The sequence below is a fragment of the Antechinus flavipes genome, chromosome 3 (genome assembly GCF_016432865.1).
Source record: "Antechinus flavipes isolate AdamAnt ecotype Samford, QLD, Australia chromosome 3, AdamAnt_v2, whole genome shotgun sequence".
NCBI classification, from domain to species: Eukaryota; Metazoa; Chordata; class Mammalia; order Dasyuromorphia; family Dasyuridae; genus Antechinus; species Antechinus flavipes.
The window spans coordinates 598,737,687-598,760,623 of record NC_067400.1 but is presented as its reverse complement, the minus strand read 5'-3'; the positions used below and the strand labels follow the sequence as shown (position 1 = coordinate 598,760,623).

General features: G+C 39.8%; 1 protein-coding gene across 13 annotated transcripts in view; it reads left to right on the top strand.

Moving 5' to 3' along the window:
- Positions 1–22,937, top strand: part of CAMTA1 (calmodulin binding transcription activator 1) — a 1,246,754-nt gene that overhangs the window by 1,200,573 nt on the left and 23,244 nt on the right. For 12 of the 13 annotated variants that reach the window (XM_051988655.1, XM_051988653.1, XM_051988652.1 and 9 more), the window contains 7 exons: positions 8,435–8,586; positions 13,140–13,336; positions 13,739–13,817; positions 14,101–14,416; positions 14,828–15,351; positions 20,070–20,257; positions 21,030–21,276. In XM_051988655.1, coding sequence (XP_051844615.1) covers positions 8,435–8,586; positions 13,140–13,336; positions 13,739–13,817; positions 14,101–14,416; positions 14,828–15,351; positions 20,070–20,257; positions 21,030–21,276 — 1,703 coding nt within the window. Of the gene's footprint in view, positions 1–3,454; positions 3,638–8,434; positions 8,587–13,139; positions 13,337–13,738; positions 13,818–14,100; positions 14,417–14,827; positions 15,352–20,069; positions 20,258–21,029; positions 21,277–22,937 lie in introns of those variants that run through there. The other variant, XM_051988663.1, reaches the window with a different exon arrangement.

Sequence of the window (22,937 nt, the reverse complement as noted above, 5' to 3'; positions counted from 1 at the left end):
AGCAAGTAGGGCAGACTCCTGTCAGAATCTCTGCTTTGTGTGTATAAAAGCTAATTCACTTATGTTTGTGGAGAAAAATACTGCCTTTATGGGGAAAGTTGTCCCTAACTTTTATGGCATGATACACGTAGGTGTTTTCCTTTGGCAGGAAAGTGGAAGATCAAGAGTAGATTTCCAGGGACACTGTTTTGGGAAGAGAAATGTCAGTGTGTATGCAAGGAGTAGTCATGGGATGGCTTTTGAAGGGCCAACCAAGGAGGATATTAGAGTATTTCGAAAGTGGTGATGTATCTTGTGGAGAATCTATGAGAGATTTCCATATTAGTGCAATTGCATAGGAAGTCATAAAATGTAGATGCCTCTGTAACCTTAGTTCTTCCAGTCCCACCACCTCTTCAATTTGAAATGTGAGGAAACCAAATTCTGAACAGGGTCCATAGCTTGACCAAAGTGACCAAAGGCTCAGTAACAGAGCTACAATTGGACTTTGACTCCAGATTCATCCCGGGCTCCCTCAACTACAGCATGCTGTTTTTCCTCCATAAGCTGACCAGCTCCTTAAATGGAATATAGAGTAGCAGCAGGGAGGATGAAGAGTAGAAAAAGCAACCGGAAGAGTGGTGATGACGAACGTCAACACAGGTCACCATCTAAGCTAAATGTCTGAAAGGAAAAGGTGAAGATGGGGGGCAACAAAACCTTTCCATAGAAGCAGGGTATGGTGTGAGTGAATGAGGGGTAGCTCAGATAGCCAGGCACATCTTTACTGTTAACGCACTGACAATTTAGAGGAAGGATCCTTAAGACCACTCTTACTTTATGCTTTAAGTTCAGCAGCAGGATTGTGTTTTGTCCAGAAGGTGTCTAGAAACCATGGAGCAATATAGGGATCTTTTCTTTAGGAAATGTTTTGTGAATGTCCTTTATATTCCCGGGACTGCTACCATCTCTGACCATCTTAGATTTATCATTTACCAGGATGGTGGGAAAAGTATGTACATAAAACATTTTGATTTTGAGATTCAAATATCATAGGCCTTGTTTTAGAAAGTATTGCACCTTTGTGTGAACATAGAACTGTCATAGAGATGAGCCTCAAAGAACTTAATGGGATAACTAACAGTGCAAATATGGAAGCAAAGGAAATAGATAAATCATAGGAAAGCATCAATGGTTGTAATAGGCTGGATAAGATGGTTATGAGAAGAATGATGGTAAACCCACTCTGGTCTACGGACTAATAACAGTTATCAAGTTAAATGTTATTGAAATCAACTGAGATGAAGAAAAGCAAGACAGATTTGAGTTCTTGCCATAGATCTGCCCTGATATGACTTTGAGTGGGACACTCTCTTTGGGCCCATATGGGGCACACAGATGCATGGCCTTTAGGTACAGCTGTTTCTTTGAGAAATCAAAATCTTGGCTATCTGGGGGAATGGAAATTCTCACAGACATCTCCCTCACTTGTTCTAGATTTCAGTGGCGATGTCCTGAAAACTTTGGAGCATGTAGGGTGTTTAGGGGGAATCCCTCGCTCTTGCTTTGTGACTGACCCACCTTCATTTCCTGACGCTTAGCTCTCATATGACAGACATGCTTTACACTATTTGCTTTTCCTGTGTAATTTTTTGTTCATGTTTCAGCCTACTCAGTCACATCATCTGTCTCTTCATTGCCCTTTAAATGATCTGCAACATGAATTCTAAGGCAATGGTGTCATTTTAAAATCTGGCTGGCCACTTGATAACAAATCCCTTGGTCATGGAAATCCATTTTTTGTTGTAGTCTCTCCCATATGCAGATCTTTAGTTTTAACATGGGAACATGGGTATAAGCTTTTATGAACTTTGTATGTTGACCTTTGCACTGGCAATTTTATGATAGAACAAACTTATCTTTTCAATATAAGTTTTGTGGATGACATGTACTTTTGCAAAATGATTAGAAATTCCAAATTTTTTTTTGAAATTCCAATTTTTTTATAGGCAAATTGACTAGTCACGTGGTGTTTCTATGAAAAAACATAATTGTTATTACTATCGATCAGAAATCTATAGGAAGCCAATATGGATTGTAGGAAAAGAATCTATTATCATTATCTTTTCTTTCACTTATAGCCCACTTTCTATCCTATATTATAAAAAGATGCAAATTTAGCATTTTTCAATAAAGCAGTAACTTCGTTTTACATGCACAGTGCTTACTACTTGAGCTATCTTGCCGCTTTTAGAAAAAATGCACAACAAGCTCCAAAAGCTGTTCAGAAGGAGCCAAGCCAAGCCGCTGACTCTCTTTGTTAAGCATCATACAGATTCGCTGGGTCTTAGCTTTTAGCTCCGCCTTGATCCTGTGTGTGGCCCTAGAAACGTATTAAGTACTCGAGCCTTTGTCCCTGTTCGTGCCCTCACTAAAGGCGAGACCAGCTAGACTATTGCGGCAAACCTGTTGTGGGGCTGTGTTGGAAACCTTTGGCTTGGAATCTCCCTCTGCTGAGTCGGCACTTCCTTTGTTTAGACAACAACAAGAAAGGGAAGCACTGAAGCCCGATCCATCAGCACCCTCAAACCATATATTATGCTTCAAGTTCTGCCATATTTAATCCTGTGTTCAAGGGACCGCGATGAAAAGAATGACTGACCATTCATCAGCAAAAATCTTTAAAAGACACTTTGTAATTTTGCTGCATTGATCAGTAATAACTACAAATAACCTGCTACATTTTTAACACATTTTTAAAGGGAGAATTATTGTGAATTTAACAAATACTTTATGATCGAGTTTTACTCTCACGGTAAGGTCATAGTACCAAATAAAATTGTCTCCTTAAGACTCAAATTGTCAGTAATGGGAAAATAATCCTTTCAGGAAATTAAGTGTGCCTTTTATTAGCAAGGGAGCAGGTGCCTGATCTTGCTATATAAATGATTATTTCAGAGAAGAAAGTTGGAATTTGAAAGAATAAGTCTGATTAGTGATCAACACAGACCATCCGAGCAGCCATTCCAGGATGCTCCGAGGGGCCGGCTCAGTCATTCCATTTGTATTTATAAATGTTTTCTCATTTTAATTGTCACTGCTTTCCCATTTTGGAATCGAGAGGCTCAGAGATGCTGTTAAGCACGATATCGTTTTGTTAAGAGGCAAATAATTGCTTCTGAGCAGCTTAATAATAGGAAAGCGCTGACTGTACGGCAACGGGGAATGGTGTTAAACATGCAGACAGGAAAACCATTAACCTCTGCGGCAAATGCGGGCTTCCTTTCCAGAAGGAGAGCGCTATCGACATTGGAGTGTTTTGACACGGGCGCGCAGTGGGAAGGGGCCGGGAGCCGTCAGTCTGCGCCGCGTGCGTGATCAGCCTGGCGATGGGGCCGCGGGCGGGGGCGGGGGCGGGGAGGCCCGGCCCTGCACTGCAGCACACTGCAGCACTCGCTGCTAGAACAAAGCCTGGCCCGGCAAACATGGCCGCGCGGGCTTGCGGGGACTGCCGGGCTGCGCGAGCCGGCTTCGGGTTTTCCGTCCCATGTTATACAAGGTTCATCCCCAGCGCGGGGGTCCGGAGAGATCGGAAACAAGCGCAGTCCTTGTGGAAACTCGGATTGGGCGGAAGGGAGATTTGCAGGCAGGCCCGAGAGTAAGTGGAGGGTTCTCTCAGCCTAGAAGCCCCCTCACTCCGGGAGAGCGTGCGCAGGGCAGGGACAGAGGGAAATAGGGGTCTCTCCCTGCCCCCGCGGGGAAGAGCTAAGAGTTTCCGACCGTGCTAAGGGAAGCAAAACTAAATCCAAATGTATCTGAAAGGTGAGGTCAAAGACAGCTTGGAAGAGCCCTTCCTTTAGACTTTGCTGGATGAGAACCAAACAAGGCGGTTTCCGGTCTGAAATCTCCCAAAGCCGCCCGCCGGCCTGGTATTGTTCATCCCGTTCCTGGTTGGAAAATTAACACTCTCCTCCTCAGTCTTTGTTCAGATTCACTCGCTGCCTGACAGCAAAGAGAGACAGGGAGGCGTGGGCGCATTTGGAGGCAAGAAAACCTGGGTTTGAATCCCGCCCCCTCCCTCAGACAATCAATCTAATCAATGGGCATGTATTAAGTACCTGCTCGTCCTCGAGCTTTGCTAATTGCTGGGGTGCCCAAAAGAGGGTAAGTCGGGTCCTGCTCTCCAGGAGCGTGTTCACTAATGGACTCTTGTTCGCTGTGCAACCCCCAGGTCACTGGCCCGCTCCTTTACCCCTTATCCTTTGTATAACTTTGTATGTTGTCTCCCCCATTACAACGTGAACTACCTGAGGAAGTGTGTCCCAGCTGGAGTTTGTAAGTAGTGTTCCTTTGCCTTTCTTTGTATCCCCAGTGCATCAGAGTTCACAGTAAGCACGCGGATGACTTCCGTCAGCCTCAGTTTCTTCGTTGGTAAAAAATAGGGATAATGATAATGGCCCCTCTCTCCCAGGGTGATGTAAGGATCAAATGAGCTAATATATGTAAACCGCTTTGCCAACTTTAAAGCCCTTTAAAAGCATTAGCTATTATAACAGTGTGATCAGTGTGTTTGGCACATGACAACAGGATTAGTCTGTGGGCCACCCCGTGTACATAGTTGGAATAAAGTGAAAAGTTGTGATTCTTCATTTTTGTCATTTTTGAAAAAGAACTTACTGAAAAGGAGCCCATGGGATTCTAAAAGCAATCCTCCTCCTTTTACTGTGGTGGCACCCAGGATCAATTGGTGGAAGTCAGCATGAGTGTGTTAGATCAACATTCTAGGATTGAGTGAATAGAGCATTTATTTGTGCCTACTGTGTGCACAGCCCGGTTGGGCTGCAAGTGGAAGAGTTAATAAAGGCCCGTGGAGAGATCGCCCTCTAATGAGGAAGGCAGCATGCAGACAGCTGTCCCCAAAGGAGACAAGTAGTAGCCAAGCTGGACATAACCAACAAAGGGAAAGTGCTAGATTAAGGGGGATCGTGAAAGGCCTGTTCTCTCTAGGAGCTGAAGCCAGGAAAGCCCGGGTCATTACAATAGCCTGACAGTGGGTGAACCTACCTCCTGTTTTTCCCCACCCCATCCATTCTCCATCAAAACACTAAATTGTTTTTCCTAAGGTCCAGATCCTACTCTTATTCAACAAAGTCCAGTGGTTTCCTGTCACCCCCAGAATCAAATACAAATTTCTCTGCTTGGGATTCAAAGCCCCTCCTATCTTTCCAGGTGCTTATACCTTACTCCCTGATATGTACCATTCAGTCTCATACACTGGCCTTTTAGCTGCTTCCTGAACAAGACCTCTGTCTCTTAGCTCCATTTTCTCTGGCTGTGACCCATGTCTGGAATGCTCTCCCTCCTCATTTTCACTTACTGAATTCCATCTTCCTTTAAGTTCCTACTAAAATCTGGTTTTCTGCAGGAACCCCCCCCCCAATCCTTTTTAATTCTAGTGCTTTCCCTTTCTTAATTATCTCTCTGTAGCTTGTTTTTATGGATTTATTCATGTTTTTTCCCCATTAGATTCTGGGTTACTGTCTTTTGCCTTTTTTTGTATTGATAGCATTTAGCACAGTACCTGGAACATATATGGGCACTTAATAAATTTTTATTGATTGATTGATTGATTTAAAAGTCTTGTACATTCCAGCCCTGTTTTAGCTTTCTATTCATCAATTCTATCAGCTGCTCCTATTTTTTGGTGCCACGGTCCCCCTTGGTTCTGACATTGTCTAACAGCGTAAGCCTGGGTAAGTTCCTCCACCTCATGGAACCTCAAAAAAGCTACAAAATGAAGACAATGATTATCAATCCCCTTTATACAGTACTTTCTCATCATAACCCTAGGAAGTAGGCACTGTAAGTAATTATTAGCATCATTTTACAAAGAGATGAGAACACAATAAAATATCTTCTGCCTTTCTCACAGGAATATGACTGGTGGGAGGAAGGAAGCACTTTGTAAACTTCAAAGCATTATAGGAATAACTAATATTATGTGAAATAGCATGGACACCCCTAACAGTAAAATTGATTATTCATTAATTTTAAAATGTATTATCATGAAAGACTCCATGGAAAAAAATGAAGGAAACACAGAACCTCATAAACCTTTCTCAAAGTTCTTTCTAATGCAAAAAAGTTATTAAGTAGCTACTATATACAATGCCCTGTGCCCTGCAACAGCAGGGATACTATAATGAAAACTGGCATAATTCACATCCTCAAGAAACTTACAAGTAGAATAACGATTAAGAGTATGGAAGATGCTAAACTAAGTGGCCTGAGCGGTTGAAAGCAGGAAGAATCTTCTCTAATTAATCAAAAGTGACACCTGAGCCATTGACAAAAAGAATGATGAGAAGCAGCATAGAATAGTAGGAAGAGCAATGGACTTGGATGCAGGGAGGTTTGGATTCAAATCCCACTTTTTATGCTTGGCTCTGTGACCACTGATATATAAGGTCACCACTTGGAGCCTCAGTTTTCTCATTTATAAAATGGGGATAATACCTGTAGTATCAACCTCATAAGGTTATTATGAGGATCCAGTGATAGAATTATAAAAAGAGCTTTGCAGAACTTCAAGCTATGTTTGTGTGTGTGTGTGTGTGTGTATATATATGCACATATGTCACTATATATCAATTATTTTAAAATACACAACAGGAGAACATGAGGGATAGAATTAATTCCAACACTTAGCAAAAGCATATATAAAGGCATGGAGGCAGAAAATGTCAACTGTTGGAGGGGTGAGTGAGAGGAAAGAATCAAGAATGACTCTGGGATGTTGAGCCTGGGTGACTGGGGAAATGATAGTGTTGTCAAAAGAAATGGGGAAGTTAGGAATAGAATAAGTTTCAGAAGAAAGCTGGTGACTTTTTTGGATACAGTGAATTTGATCTGTTGGCAGGATAATCAGATGGCCGTGTTCAGCAAATAAGTGTAGGGGAAGCCAAATTAAGAATTCATGGAAGAAATCATTTGTCTATCAGGGACTAAAAGTCACCTGTAGTTTGGAAAAAGATCTGTTTTTATGCCCAATGAGCTATTAGACTCTGCACATCCTTTGATCCATCAGTGTTTCTACTGAGCTGTATTTCAAAGAGATCATAAAAAGGGGAAAAGGACCTCCATGTGCAGAAATGTTTGTGGCAGCCTTTTTTGTAGTAGCAAGAAACTGGAAACTGAATGGCTGCTCATCAATTAGGGAATGGCTAAATAAGTTATAGTATATATGAATGTTATGGAATATAATTTTTTTGTAAGAGATGACCAGCAGGATGATTTCAGAGGCTTGGAGAGGCATGAACTGATGTTGAGTGAAATGAGCAGAACCAGGAGATCATTATATCTAGCAACAAGAAGACTGTACAATGATCAATTCTGATGGACATGGCTTTTTTCAGTAATGAGATGATTGAGGCCAGTTCCAATGATCTTGTGATGAAGAGAGCCATCTATACCCAGAAAGAGGACTGAGGTGTCTGAGTGTGGACCACAACATAGCATTCTTACTCTTTTTGTTGTTTTTGGTTGCATTTTATTTTCTTATTTTTTTTCCTTTTTGATTTGATTTTCCTTGTGCAACAAGATAATTGTATAAATATATGTACATATATTGGATTTAACATATTTTACTATATTTAACATATATTGAATTATTTGTCATCTAGGGGAGGGGTGGTGGGAAGGGAAGAATTAAACCTACATGTAAATGCCTTTTTTAAATGAGTTAAACAAATGTTTCTCCTGGGCAAAGCTGCTTATACACTTCAGAGGCCCAAAGTCCTACCTTATAGATTGAGGAAGTTCTGCTAGTTCCTTAAATAAAAAATAAAACTTGTCTTCATAAAAGCCAGATGTTATGCTTTAGAAGAACTCAAGAGGCTTAGGCAGTTAATTCTCTACACTTTATGAAACTCTTCTGCATAGTCGCCTATCTGCCCAGATGGCCCAATCTAGGTGTCAGAGCCATGGGACAGGACAAGTGGTCTTTGATGAAGCTCACTTTGTTCAGCTAAAATGGCTCTCCAGGCTCTGCTCAGTTTTGATCAGGATTGTTACCTCCTCTTCTAGGTGTATCACATTAGCTTTCTTCTCATCTGCCAAAGGCTCATTTGCCATGTCTTTCTAAACACCTCAGCCTTCAATGGAAACAGCTCTGGGGGTAATTTGGCAGCCTGAAAATTAGCTGACCAGAATTCCTACAAAAGGCTATTCATGGCAGTGAGCTCCCCTTTATCTAAGAACTGTTCTGTGGTCTGTAGGTAACAACATATGGTCAGAAAATCTGATCCTCACATTGGAGAAGGGGAAAACAGCAACTGTCACAGACTCTTAGAATTTTTTGATGACAATCTCTCAAAAAGCCATGTTTATCCATAGTTGGTTGGTAGAATCTTTTTTTCAGGGACATAACCTCGTGCTTTTTCTTGTTCTGTCCTAGATAACCAGTTCAGGATGTCCATCCTGGAGAGGCTGGAGCAGATGGAAAGGAGGATGGCTGAGATGACGGGATCCCAGCAGCACAAACAGGGTGTTGGAGGCGGTAGCAGTGGAGGCAGCAACGGGAGCGGGAATGGAGGAAGCCAGGCACAAGTATGAGATGTGGAGAGAATGAGGCTGAGATAGTATCACAAATACTTCCCTAAAAACTAACTTCCTTCTGCTGAGAGTGCTGCAGAGCCAGGGAACCTCCCCAGCATCTTCAGAGGGGATTCTTCAGTCCTCTAGGGATCTGTTGGTGGTTTCTGGATCTTGTTGATCCACCTAAGATTTCATTCATCTGACTTCTGACTATAAAAATAGAGGCTATAATGTTAATGTTAATGTTAATGAATGTTAAGTTTCCAGTGTGGGAATTCTTATGTCTCTTTTGAGTACAAATAATATAGAAATATATAAATATTATGTACAAAGACAATATACAAGTATAAAATATGGTTAAACAATTAGTCTTTGACAAAGATGCAAATGCTCAGTGTAAAAAGTGTCTTCAGAGAACATTTCAATAATTATTCTATATCGTTATATTTTGCATCCCAGGATTCATTCATACAAATATACACATACATATACATACATACACACACACACATGTATATGTGTGTATTTTTACATATATCTATAGCTATATATCTCTTAAGTTTTAACAGAAATTACAGTGTCAGATGCACAGAACTCCCCAAAGACTTCAGGAACCCCATGACTATAAGAGGTCCAATTAGTAATCCATTTTGTGAAGCTAAGCAAGAATTGGCAGAGTTCTGAAGAGGCTTTAGACTACCAATGGAATTCCTCATGGAGAGGGCTACTTAGGGAAGTAACAGCTAATACTTGGATCTCAAGTAAAATAGAGTATATTGCACTTTTTATCTTCCCCTCCTATGAGGTGTTGTTTTCACATCATTCTTTTCCACTTTGAGAAATGGATCAAGACAGGGAACACTAGGACTAGAATGCTTTTCCCACAAAGGTTAAGATCCTCCAGTCAGTATGACCTCATCCCTCTAGCTATGAAGCTCACGACCCACCCCCCACCTACCAGTCCTATGTGATTTCTGTCTAGGCCTCCCATATATTTGCCCAGGTAATCTAGCTCCTTAACAGGCATGAAGATCCCAATGAAGTAAAGACAGGTTCCCCTCTTATTACAAAATACCAGGTTGTGTGAGAAGGACATATGTGTTCAATGTCATCATGAGGACTATAAAATTTAAATCACCTGGCAAGTGACATTATTAGTATGACACCTTTGACTTCCATAACTCTCAATAATTAAAAGGTGATTAGGACAGTCAGTCAGTATCTGCTTAATGTGATGAAAATTTAAAAAAAAAAAAAAAAAAAAAAAAAAAAAGGAAACGATCAGGAGCTTCTTTCTCCATTCTCCACCTAAGTGACAGTAAACATTTTTGTGTATCCAGAATTACCTTTGCTTTAGTTTCCTAATATGCTATGCATCAGGGACCCCTTGCTGTGCTTCTTAATGAAACTTTTATAGCTCTAATGGAGACAGCTTTGCATCCATTATCTGATCCCCACCTTCCCAACAAATTCTTTTCAAATATAACAGATGATTCACTAAAGAGTGTATAAAGAAGCAGTAGCCTCACAGTAATTGCATTTTATAAGATTGATCTGAAAAAAAATTTTCTCAAACAACTGAAATAGGAATGCTAGGCTAGGGATCTGAGTAACTTGTGACACTGATATCTCAAAGCTGCTGAAAAGCAACTCAGATATTAATTTTGATTTTGACCTTTCAACTCATTCAGGGGAAAAAATATTTAAAATTCCAGAATTATTCTTTCCTGTGTTCTCCTGGACATTTGATGTTAGAATCTTCCTAGTGTTTGAAAAGTTTGAAGAAAATAATTCTACTAAAAGGAGATAATCCAGTATGTGCATATCTCTGTGCTGAGTGCTAACGATAAAAATAAATAATATAAAGTTAGACCCTCCCATTAAGCAGCTTATAATTCACCAAGAAAAGCAATATGCACACTTGTAGATAAATGCAAAATAATTTGGGGGGAATAGGGAAAGACACCCTATGAACTATGAATTAAGGATTCTGGGAGCTGGAGGAGAGAAAAAGATACATTGCAAGTACAAAAACTGACTTTTGTAAAATCATAAAGATGGAGTCCCTTGCATGGGGAAAAATTTGTACTCACAAAGAGGAATAATATGTAAAAAGTTTGGAAAGGTGATGGCTCCAAATTATGCAAACTTTTAAGTAGTGCCAAATAGTGGAGTTTGTAGTTTATTTTAAAAGGCAATAGGGAGTGAGCGAAGCTTTTTAAGCAAGCAAAGGACATGGTCAGACCTATGGCTTGGGAAAATCATGTTAGTAGCTATACAGAAAGAGGGATTGGGAAGAGGCAGGAAAACCAATTAGAAAGTGACAGCACTAGACAGGTAAAAGATGATGAGAGCCTGAACCTGGATGGGGGCCAAGTGAGTAGAAAGATGAATTATAAGAGACATTGTGGAGGTAAAAATTCACAAAGTTTGGCAATTGCTTGGATATGGGAAGTAAGAAAGAATGCAAAGTAAAGGATGATTTCAAGATTCAGAATCAGGGTAACTAGAGGGATTGTGGTATTCTTGACAGAGATTTGAAATTTAGGATGAGTAGTGAGCTTGTTAGAAAAAGAGAATACATTCTCTTCTAGACATACTAAGTTAGAGATATGTATGTGACATCCATTTGGAATTGGATCCAAAAGAAAATAGGTAAGATAGGACTAGAAAGGCAGGAAAGAGACTAGGGCTAGATATAATAGACCTGGCAATCATCTGCTTAGAGATGAGAGTGAAACCTATGGGAGTTGATGAGGTTACTTAGAGACATAGAGAGTAGAGAGAAAAGGAGAGAGCTTGGGACAATATCCTGGGTCCTCTAGTACATCCCTTACAGAGAAGGAGAGAAATAGTAATCCTACAAAGGAGACTGAAGATTGGTCAGACATGTGGGGAAAAAACCAAGAAAGAGAAATACCATGCAAATTCAGAGAGAATATGCAGGAGGAGAAAGTAATCAAGAGTGTCAAATGGCTAAGACTTCTGATGATGGTCAAAAGAGGTCAAGAAGAATCAAGATTGAGAAAAGGCAATTGATTTTAGAAATTAATAAATCATTAGTAATTTTGTTGAAAGCAATTTCAGTCACTGCTGAGATTAAAAGTCGGATTTTAGGAAATTGGGAGACAATAAGAAGTTAAGAAGTGAGGGAAAAGAGAGGAAGTAGAAACCACAAGTATATACAGTTTTTCCTAGTTTTACTGTGAAAGAGAAGAAAAATCTAGGATGACAAAAAGTGAATTGCTTTCGATTTTTTAAAAAAAGGATAGGGAAATCTAGATATGTTTCTAGGAAGCAGAGGATATAACAGTAGAATGGAAGAGACTGAAGATTTGGGAGGAATCAATAAATATTAAGCACCTACTGTGTACTTTGCTATATGCTGGGAATGGAAAAGACATAGAACAATCCCTGCTGTCAAAGAGCTAATGAGAAAACAACATTTAAACCAAAAAGCTATATACAAAATAAGTTGGAGATAATTAGCACAGAAAAGGTACTGGAATTAAGGGAGATCAGAAAAGGTTTCCTGGCAAAGATTTGCTTTTAGCTAGGACTTGAAGAAAGCCAGAAAGCCAGGAGGCAGAGATGAGGAGGAAGAGCGTTCCAAGAAAAGCCCGTGAAAATGGTGGGAATTAGGAAATGGAGTGCCTTATTCTGTGAACAGCATTCCTGGATATATCCAGCAATACCTGCTAGTATTACTGTGTAACAAAGTATTTGGAAAGGTGTAAAGTGTAAGAAGACTGGAAAGAAGAAAAAAGGTTATAAACACCAAACAAAAGCATCCTATTTAATCCTGGAGGTGATAAGGAGCCATTAGAGTAGGGGAAGTTGGTGATCAGAAATAGTTAGACCTGTACTTTAGGAAGATCACTTTGGCAGCTAAGTGGAGGATAGAATACCAAAGGAGAAGGAAGGAAGTGGGAGCCTGGAGACAAGAAGGGGAATGGACTTTAAGGAGAAGGGTCACCTCTTGATCAAAGACCAGAATACAGAAGGAGAGGATAGGGGATGATGTCAAGGAGTTTTAAGTTATAAAGAAAGGGAGAGGAAGCTCAGAGAAATGACTTCTCTTTTTCCATTGAAATCTGATGCAGGGTTTTCTGCTGAGAAGAAAGTGTAGGAATGAGGTAGGAGCCACTGAGCTGTAGCATTCTCTATTACCAAGTATAAAATGAGGTCCCCTCTTTTGCTGAAAGGAAGAACAAAAGTGATCTAAGAGCAAAGAAACTAAAATCATGTGTATCCCTCCGGGAGGAGGACATGAGGAAAGCGGCTCTAATTGTCTACTGCAGTGCACATTCTACCTGCCACAACCTCTTTTCAGTATCACTAGACTTCCCGATAAGTGGACACCAAAGGAATATCCACAATGTCAGCTGTACTCCAGTCTGACAAACTGTTCCACAGTGACTTTTGCTCTAGCTTTCTCTTTTCCACGTTCTCTCTCAATCCTTGCTGGCACTTAAGGGCAGGACAGCAGAGCAGTGGCCAAGTCTGGAATCTGCTTCCTTGGCGCAGTGAAAAATCAGGAGCTAATCTGTGCTTGGTCATTGCAGTGTGCATCTGGGACCGGGACTATGGGGAGCTGCTTCGAGAGCCGGGTGGTGGTGGTTTGTGAAAAGATGATGAGTCGCGCCTGCTGGGCCAAGTCTAAGCACCTCATCCACTCCAAGACTTTCCGGGGAATGACCCTCTTGCACCTAGCTGCAGCCCAGGGCTACGCCACACTGATCCAGACCCTCATCAAATGGCGGTAAGGCGTGTGCGGCTGATGGGGAAGATTGGGGGGGGGGGGGAAGGAACTCATGACCCTTGACATGGAGCTTCCTTCCAGAAGGCCCACCCACAGAGAAGGCTTCATCTCTTGCCATTCCTTTAACTCCATAGAATTGGAGAAAGCTCGCCCTACCAACATTTGTGGAGAGACTTAATGAATGCTTCCCTGTAAACACTCAATTGGGGACTGATCCTAAGGTTGACCTCCTTGATTTCCTGTAGGTTATGGCTGCATGATATATGGTTGGGCTATTGATAAATTTTCCAAATCACTAAGCCAATGCAACACTTATTTCCAGGATATTAGATGTCAGTTTTCATTGTTGTGAAAAGTTTTGATTATGTCATAAGCTGAGTAATTCCTGTTACTTCCTTTCAGAACTAAGCATGCTGATAGCATTGATTTAGAATTGGAGGTTGACCCTTTGAATGTGGATCACTTCTCATGCACTCCTCTGGTAAGAAAGAAGAATGAATTTCTTCATAATGCAGTTTTCTTAACTTAGAAGTGGGAATTTCCTGGTTCCATACTATTACATTTCATTTCTATATGGCATTTATTAAAATTATTTTTGATGTTTTTATTTTACATAATTCCATTAAGCTTGGCAGTGGGGGAAAAAAAAAACCACAATTCTCAGAAGAAATTTGAGAGCACTACGGAGCCCATGAAGGTTGGCTAAAAGACAGGTTTCAGAAAGCTTTCTGAAAAGGTACCCTTCTTGTCACTGTACTTTTTAGATGTGGGCATGCGCTCTGGGACACATGGATGCTGCTGTTGTGCTGTACAAATGGGACCGCCGAGCTATTTCTATTCCTGACTCCCTGGGAAGGCTGCCTCTGTCAATTGCCCGGTCCCGGGGTCACGTGAAATTGGCAGAGTGTCTGGAGCAGCTGCAGAGAGATGAGCAGGTTCAGCTCGGACAGAACCCCAGAATCCATTGCCCTCCAAGTGGAGAATCCCATACCAACAGCTGGATAACCCAGTGGCATGGGGAAACCATCACCTCCTCAGAACCACAAAAGGGAATCACTGTTATTGCAAGTACAAATCCAGGTAAAAACAAACCGAAATAATCACCTCTTCAGGATTCTATCTTTTGTTCCTCAGAATTTACTATGGTTTTTATTCTCTCTTGAAGTTTACTTGAAAGAACAATGTGTGTTATGCACGTAGATCCATTTCCTTTGCTGACTCTGCTTGTCCCTTTAGCTTCAGGAGCACCAGCTGCTCCCCTTTTGCTCCTCTCACAAATTGTATAAAAGATAACAGGAAGTCTATGCACCTGCAGGAAATTCAAGTTTCCCAAAAGAGAATTGTCTAAGTATAGAGTATGTAGTTTAAAATGTTTAAATAGTTGGGATAAGATTTTGAGTACTGACTTGGAGCTTTGTCTCCCAAGTGCTTACTCTGTGGGAGTTCTTGTTCCATTCCTGCTCCTGACTGCCCTTTCTGCTTTCCTTACAGAGCTAAGAAGACCTAGGTCTGAGCCCTCTAATTACTATAGCAGTGAGAGCCACAAAGATTATCCTGCTCCCAAAAAGCATAAATTGAACCCTGAGTACTTCCAGCCGAGACAGGAGAAACTGCTCTCCACTGCACTGAGTCTAGAACAACCAAGTATCAGAAAGCAGAGCCCCAGTTCCAAGCAATGTGTCTCTGAGACAATCAGCCCCACTGAAGGAATAAGGGATTATAGCCGGGAAGTCTCCCCTCACACTCCAGAGGCTGCAGGATTCCGAGGCTCTGGAGCTCAGCCTGGAGTCAAGTGGAACTCCAAAGACCTTTACATTGGTGTGTCTGCAGTGCAGGTAACAGGAAGCCAGAAGGGAGCCGGCCTAAGCAAGGACCCAGCACCACCCCGGCTTCGCCCACGGGAACAGATGAGTGTCCTAATGATGGCTGACAGAGAGATGGTAGATGCTGAGTTGTTGTCCTACCGAGACAACGTGGAGAATGAGGCTTGCTTGCAACACATGGATGACTTACAGGTCAGTGATGCTGCCAGAGCCCTGCTGAGGTGAGGACACAGCTTCAGAGCTGGAGGGTCTTTGGCAGCCATCCAATCAAACCTGTCCATAGAAGAAATCTCCTCTCTCAGACATATAAGTGGCTCTGGGACCTTCCCAGGAAGGGGACCCCACCTCCTTCTCAGGCAGCCCACTCTGCTTTTCAGTAGCTTTAATCACCATCCAGTCTTTTGTGATCTCAGGCTAAGATTGACCAGTTTGTGACTTTCAGTCTTTGTTTCTAGTTCTGTCCTCTGGAACCAAATAGAACATATCTGGTTTCTTCTCCCTATGCTATGCCTTGAAATGCTTGAAAGGCAGCCATCTTCCTCTCCCCCCTAGCCCAGTTGCTCAGCCAATCCTCACATAACCTAGACTCGGAAGGCCCTTCACCACCCTGACTGCCTCCACCTCCAGCTCCTCAGCCCTTCTTAGAACCAAACACAGTCCTCCAGTAGGTTGGCCTATCTCAGGACCATTATTTTACAGATGAGGCCCAAACAGGTACCTAAGGTCACAATGCAGCAGTACTGGAATTTGAACCCAGGACCTCTAAATAAATCCAAAATACTCAGCTTTCCTTGATGGAACATCAGGTCAAAGGTCATGTGATTTTTTTTGCCCAGTGAAATGCTAAGAAGTCTGACTGACCGGTATGCATAAGAACATTCTTCTAGTTAATTTTCTCTGATTAATAGAATATATTTCATGTTATCAGTTATATCCTACACATGTTTCAGTGAATCAGATATTGTGAACAGGATCCACAAACATTATGAACTACCACTAATTTAGAATCTCTCAGATTATCCCTCCTTCTTTGAATACACACTCAACACCTCTTCAACCTTATTACTGAAACAATGATCCAAGTAGTCCCTTTTTATTCAATGATACATTCATTATGGCTGATTTCCAAATGGAAAGCACTTATTACTTTATGGTCAAGGGCTTAAAATATATGTATCTATGTCAGAAAGCTTTCATTTGTATAAATGTTTGAATTAGCTTCTAGTTTTGTAAAAGGGGAAAGGCCTGATGATGTACTGAAACAATATTAGTCCCAAATGGTCAAGGCTAAAATACAAAACTATAGCCCCAGTGGTGATTCCTTCTCTGACACCAAATTGCAGGCACATTGAGAATCCTTTAGGTATACAAAATCTGCTCTTGTGGATCCATAGAATGTGAACTGAAATTAATCCACAGTTGGGCCGGCTACCAAAACAGTTTTTCAATTTCCTAAAGTATAGTATCTAAGAGGAACAAAAATGATAATTTTCTAAGGTTTTCCAAATTTCAGTGTATTTTAGATTTTAACTTCAATGTTGTTGAAAGGTACTTTAAGTGAGGCAAGTAAAACAACCACAATTCAAAGTTAACAGAGCTTTTTGGTTAAGTCATGTGGGAGGATTGTATCCTATTGTGCTTCATAAAACATTAGTCACATCACTAAAATCCACTCAACATTTTGGGCTTATTTTGCTGGCCAAGTTATCTTCCCCTCTTAATGGCAGTCTTACAGTCTCCTGTGTGTATATTAGGAAGAATGATGCTCTCTACCTAGAAGTTAATGTTATATTATTTGCCAAGTGCCTTGGCCTCGTTGGGTGAGGTGCTACATAAATTCCTAGTATTATCATGCTGTTGTTGTTAGTCCCAGGGAGTATATTTTCAGGCTGGAGGTAATGTGATATGAGACTATTAAATAAGGCTTCCATAACTAGAGGATGTCATTATCTTATTCTTGTTACACCACATCTCATTATAGTGCTACATTTTATATTTTTTGGCTTATACTGAAAAAGACTTTGAAACACAAAGTTGTAGATTTGCTGCTTATGGAAAAGTTTATTTCAGACTTAATTCATTTTAAATTCTGGATCATTCATTCACCACATAATGATACTTCTTTCCTTCATTTAGTCTCAAATCAAAGGTCAGTGAGCCTAATATAATGTGTGTCTTCTGAGTGATGGTGGACAAATTGCAGTCAGAAGAATTTTTATTTTTTAACCTTTTTAATATTTATAACATTTTTTCTGTCTGTTCATCTAAAGTATGTAGAACCTTTGAACTGATTTTCACTAGATTGTTACTAAAAAAAATCATAAAAAATTAATTAGAATCTCCATTTAATTTCTCCATTTGTAGCAAAATTTATCAGATTTTTGCCCATTTTTAGAGAGTTAGTAGACAGACTCAAAATACGAGAGGAATCCAGAAATTAAGAGCTGTACTGCCACCATTTACGACAAGAAAATATTAATAGCTGAAGGACTAAACCTTTTAAGCTTGCTAAAAAAAAAAAAAAAAAAACAAAACCCTTTTCTGTTTCCAAGTGTTTAAGAACACTGAAAAGCAAAACAAACAAACAAACAAACAAAACCAGTACCCAAGCCAGGGCAGATATGCAGTTCAGTGGAAATAAAGGACTTAAGTTGTACAGTCTGAATATATTGGCATCTTAAAAATACCCAGATCCTTAAGAAGATGGTGTGGAGTTTAGATATAGATGATCAAGAATTTCTCATCTGTATCTCTGAATGTTCCCAAAGGCAAATACTAACAACCTGAAGAAATGGCCTTCTGACTACCATCAGGAGTTCAGCTGCAGACTTTCAAAACCATCAAACAACTACAGTTTGTGGGACAAATTCAACAGTATTTAAACTTTAGGACAAAACTTCTTATCCTTATGTCATATGAAGAAAATAAGATTGGAAATTTTTATTGGAATACTGGAAAAATATTTTTATTAGGACCTCTTCACAAATTATCTTTAATTCAATCTGACTTCAACAAACCTTTGTAGCATTTTTGTTCCATTGTTTTTCACACACCCTTTATTCTGGCCAAGTTAAACTACTTACTATGTTTGGAACATGCTCTATATTTTTCTTTCCTCCTGCCTTTATTTACACCCTTCTCTCTGCATAGTGTGAATTCCCTTCTACTCCCTCAATCCTGCATGTTTAAATTCTACCTATCCTTAAATGTCCCAGACTCATACTGTCTTGCCAAAACATAATCCCAAATGCCCTCAACAAGAAGAAATGGCTCCTTCCTCTAAGCTCACATGGCCCTGTGTTTGTATTTCCCATGTCATTTACTAGATTCAATCTTGGGTTATAGTTACTTATGTAAAAGACATTTTAGTAGGTAATAAATTCCCTGAAAGAAGAGAACATATCTTATTCATGTTTGTATCACCTTCAGTATCCAACATGGTACCTTGAGATAGTGAGTATGTTATTACCTAACCAAATGAATGAATCATTGAAATTATTTAAATTATATTGCCTTTCAGAGTTGATGATTCAGTAGGATTAGAGAAAATAGTGTAATCTATTAGTTTTTGTTGTTGTTTAGTTATATTTAACTTTTCATGACCCCAGTGGGAGTTTTCTTGGGATGATTTGTCATTTCCTTCTCCAGCTCATTTTACCAGAGGAACCTGAGGCAAACAAGGTAAGTGACCTTCCCAGGGTCACAAAGTTAGTAAGTGTCTGAGGCTGGATTTGAACTCAAGATGAGTCTTTCTGACTCCAGGCCTGACTCTGTCCACATCACTACTTAAACGCCCCCATAATTTGTTAGGCAGTCAGGCAAAACAGTGAGTAGAGCCCTGAGCCTAGAGCCAAGAAGACCTAATTCAAATCCAGCCTCAAACACTTACTGGATAGATGACCAAAGGCAAGTCACTTAACCTCAACTGTATAATGGGGGTAATATATAGCACTACTTCCTAAGACTGCTGTGAAGACCAAATAAAATAATAATTATAAAATGTTGAGTAAAGGGGTAGCACATTGTAAACACTTAATAAATTCTTGTTCCTTCCTCTGAAATAGTATTACAAGAACTTAGGAATTTTACATTCCTAAATGTAAGTATTTTCCCTGCTATCAGGGTTTTCATTCTTTTTTTCAGAAATTCTCATTTTGTTAAGTCACCAGATCAAGTCCTGTGGTTTCACTCCTGTAGAAATTCTTTTCACCTAACCTATAATTTAGTCTCAGGGAGGCGCCGGAGGCCCGGGAAGTTAAGTGATTTGTCCACAATCATACACTTCATAAGTGCAGGCAGGAGGATTTTAATTTAAGTGTTTCATCATTCAAAGTTCCACATTCTTTCCAATATCCCACTGTGCCATTTTCTTATAATGATATTTTTATAAATTAGACAAAAATAACATCCTCAGAAATGACTAAAGAATCATCATATTCCAGAAATCTTACTTTATCTTTAACAAAACATTCACCAGCTTTCAAGAAACTGTGAGGATTAATATTTTTTTTTAGTGAAAGATAATAAAAATTCTTTTTTTGAGTCAAATCACTAGAATAACATTATTAGCAGGTATTTTCTAACATGCCCCAATCTGATTCAGATCAAAGAACTTTACAGGATAGGTTCATCCATGCTATTTAGCCTTTATTGGTAGATTCTGAGATAAAAAGAGCAAATGTTTTTAGAAAAAGACCTTGTCTCAAAAATGGAAAACTAGAGATGAAAATCTAGTTAAGAGATTTTCAGTTAAGACCTATAATCCTGAAGTGAGATCCCAGGGTCTCTGCACATTCAAAATAATGCCGAATAATCCTCGTAAAATGATTCCCTAACCATTGGACTAGAAAGATGGAAAAGACATGAGTCCCTTGAATTGAGATGTTGGACTCTTGTTTTCTTCTTCCAAGGTAAATATGATGACCTTGGCAGAACACATTATTGAGGCAACACCTGACCGGATCAAGCGAGAGAATTTTGTGCCCTTGGAGCCCACAGCAGCGGAGAGGACAGATGCTGCAGCCATTAGCAGCACAATGAGCTGGCTGGCCAGTTACCTTGCTGATGTCGATCATCTACCAACTGCTGCACAGATCAGGTCAGTGATACCCCACCCTCCCAGCCCCACGTAACTAAAATTCAACAAATTTATATGTTTAAATGATAGTGGGGTGGTATGTTGGGGAAGCTTCCATCTATTCTCTTGATTCTATGAATTGGGGGAAAGGGCAAAAAATAACATTGGAACAAATTCAGAAAAGAGCTTTTAAAACGTTAGGGACCCTGCTTCAAGGCATCACTCCCTTCTATGAAAACATAATATAGTTCAAAGAGAAGCCCTGCCCCATCACATACTAACTATATGACTTAATTTTATGTGCCTGGGATATGGCTTAACTATAGTAGCCAAGCAAGTTTCCACATTGGGGGTTATCTACATCCATAAAATCACAGGTTGGGCCCCCACATCAAACTCCAATAATATTATATAATTAATTTTTACACTTGTTCTTTTCATGTGCATAACTTTCTCCTCAACTCAACTATAAACTTCTTGAGGACAAGGAGTATGTCTTACACTTGTGTGTATCTACCACAAAACTACTAAATCCAGCATATAATCCATTCTCAGGAAATATTTGAGTCAAATTACAAGATAGTGAAAAAACCAAATATGTATTTTGCCATCAAACTGTAGGAAATATATTTTTAAGTCTGTAGTATTTTTATACTTTTTATATAGTTTTGAGAAATAAAATTATTTCCTTCATATATTATCTTTTCCATTAAAATTCAGTTAGCAAGATCACAGATAACTCCTACAAGTTATCATATTAATCTACTATTCTGGTTATTTATCTTTTTTTCAGAACTCTATATAATGAGCCCCTGACCCCTTCTTCTAACACCAGCTTGAGCCCTGTAGGCTCACCAAACAGTGAAATGGCATTTGAGAAACCAAGCCTTCCCTCAGCAGCAGACTGGTCTGAATTCCTGAGTGCATCCACCAGTGAAAAGGTAGAAAATGAATTTGCTCAGTTAACTCTGTCTGATCATGAGCAGAGAGAACTCTATGAAGCTGCCAAGCTTGTCCAGACAGCTTTCAGAAAATACAAGGTAAGAGTCTTCACTCAGCTGATCTCATCAATTAAGGCAGTGAAAGACTTTCATATGCCTCCCATCCTCTGGGGCTCTTGGTCACTTCCTTTTATAAATCTAACAGAAGGAATCCACCAATGTGTGATCGATCTTTGATTTCTTCTAATGCTGAAAGGTTGCCAGTGTAGCCCCCAGCTGCCCACCTGTTATCCTTCATCCTTTTCATATCATCAGCCCATTTTCTCTACCTATCATACAATTTATTCCTATTTTTCATTGGAATTAAGTTACAGCTTGTTCATGCCAATATTGCACTTCCCCATGGTCTTCTATGGGATCAACTCATTTCTACTTGTTTAGTGATTTTTATTCCATGTTTTGCTGCTATATAGACATGAAAACTACTTATCAAACTGAAAAAAGGATTATTTCCTTAAGGACAAGGTTAAGGGAATCAAAACAAATCTTTACTTTTGTGTAGCCTTTCTTAAATGAAAGAAATGCTGCATTTTTCTCTCTTCTCTAACTCTTCAAAAATTGTATTTTTTAGATAGTGTAAAAATTTTTAAATGTCATTAACCTTAATACAGGCAGAAAGTTGCCATTGTTTTATCTGCTGTTAACAATAAAAGACACAGACTAACTGATGATAACCTGCTATATACAAATAATTAAAACTCAGAGAGGTGACCAGGATGGCTAAGGCCATACCATATGAGGACCAGCTATAAGAACTAAGGCTGTTTACCCTAGAGAAGAGGAGATTTATAAGGGACATACAATATGAGGACCAGCTATAAGAACTAAGGCTGTTTACCCTAGAGAAGAGGAGATTTATGAGGGACATTTGATAAAAGTGTCTCAATCAGGAAGACCTGAGTTCAAATCTGACCCCAGACACTCACTAGCTGTGTGACCCTGTTTGCCTTGATCCACTGGAGAAGAAAATGTCCAATCCCTCCAGTATCCTTGCCAAGCAAATCCCACATGAGGTCATAAAGGGTCAGACACAACTAAACAACAACAACAACACTTCTATTTTGGAGAAAATGGAGAGATCTGGACTAGGCAATAATAGTTATTAGATGAAGTCAAAACTGTTAAAGTGAAAGTAATTATCAAGATAAAGCAAGAATTCCCTCATGGAATACCCTAGGGATTTATTCTTGGCTCTGTTATTTAAAATGTCTTTATCTAAAACTTGATAAAGATATCAACAACACACTCATCAAATCTGCACATAATATAAAACTGAATGTTAGCTAAATGACAATTATGATACCAAAAGACAGTCTACAACATTTGGTTGACATTCACTACCATCACTTATGTTCAAAGAATTAACCCCACAAGTACAAACTATGGGAGGCCTGGTTACAAAGCAGTTTATTTTTAAAAGATGTAGGACTTTTATAGTCTGCAGCTCAAGAAGAGCCATCAGTTTAAAGTGACCACCAAAGAAAGCTAATGCAGTCTTGGGCTCCATTAGCAGTTCAGCTTTCAGAAAGAAGGCACTGAGTACCCTTCTGTACAGTCAGACTCCTCCTGGAGTGTTGCACTGAATTGGGGGTACCACAGAATAAGAAAATAATTGATATTCTGAAGAGGAGGACAAAGGAAGACAACCAGAAGTTGAAAGATCTCAAGTCTATGTCAATAGGTTGAATAGAGAACAGGAT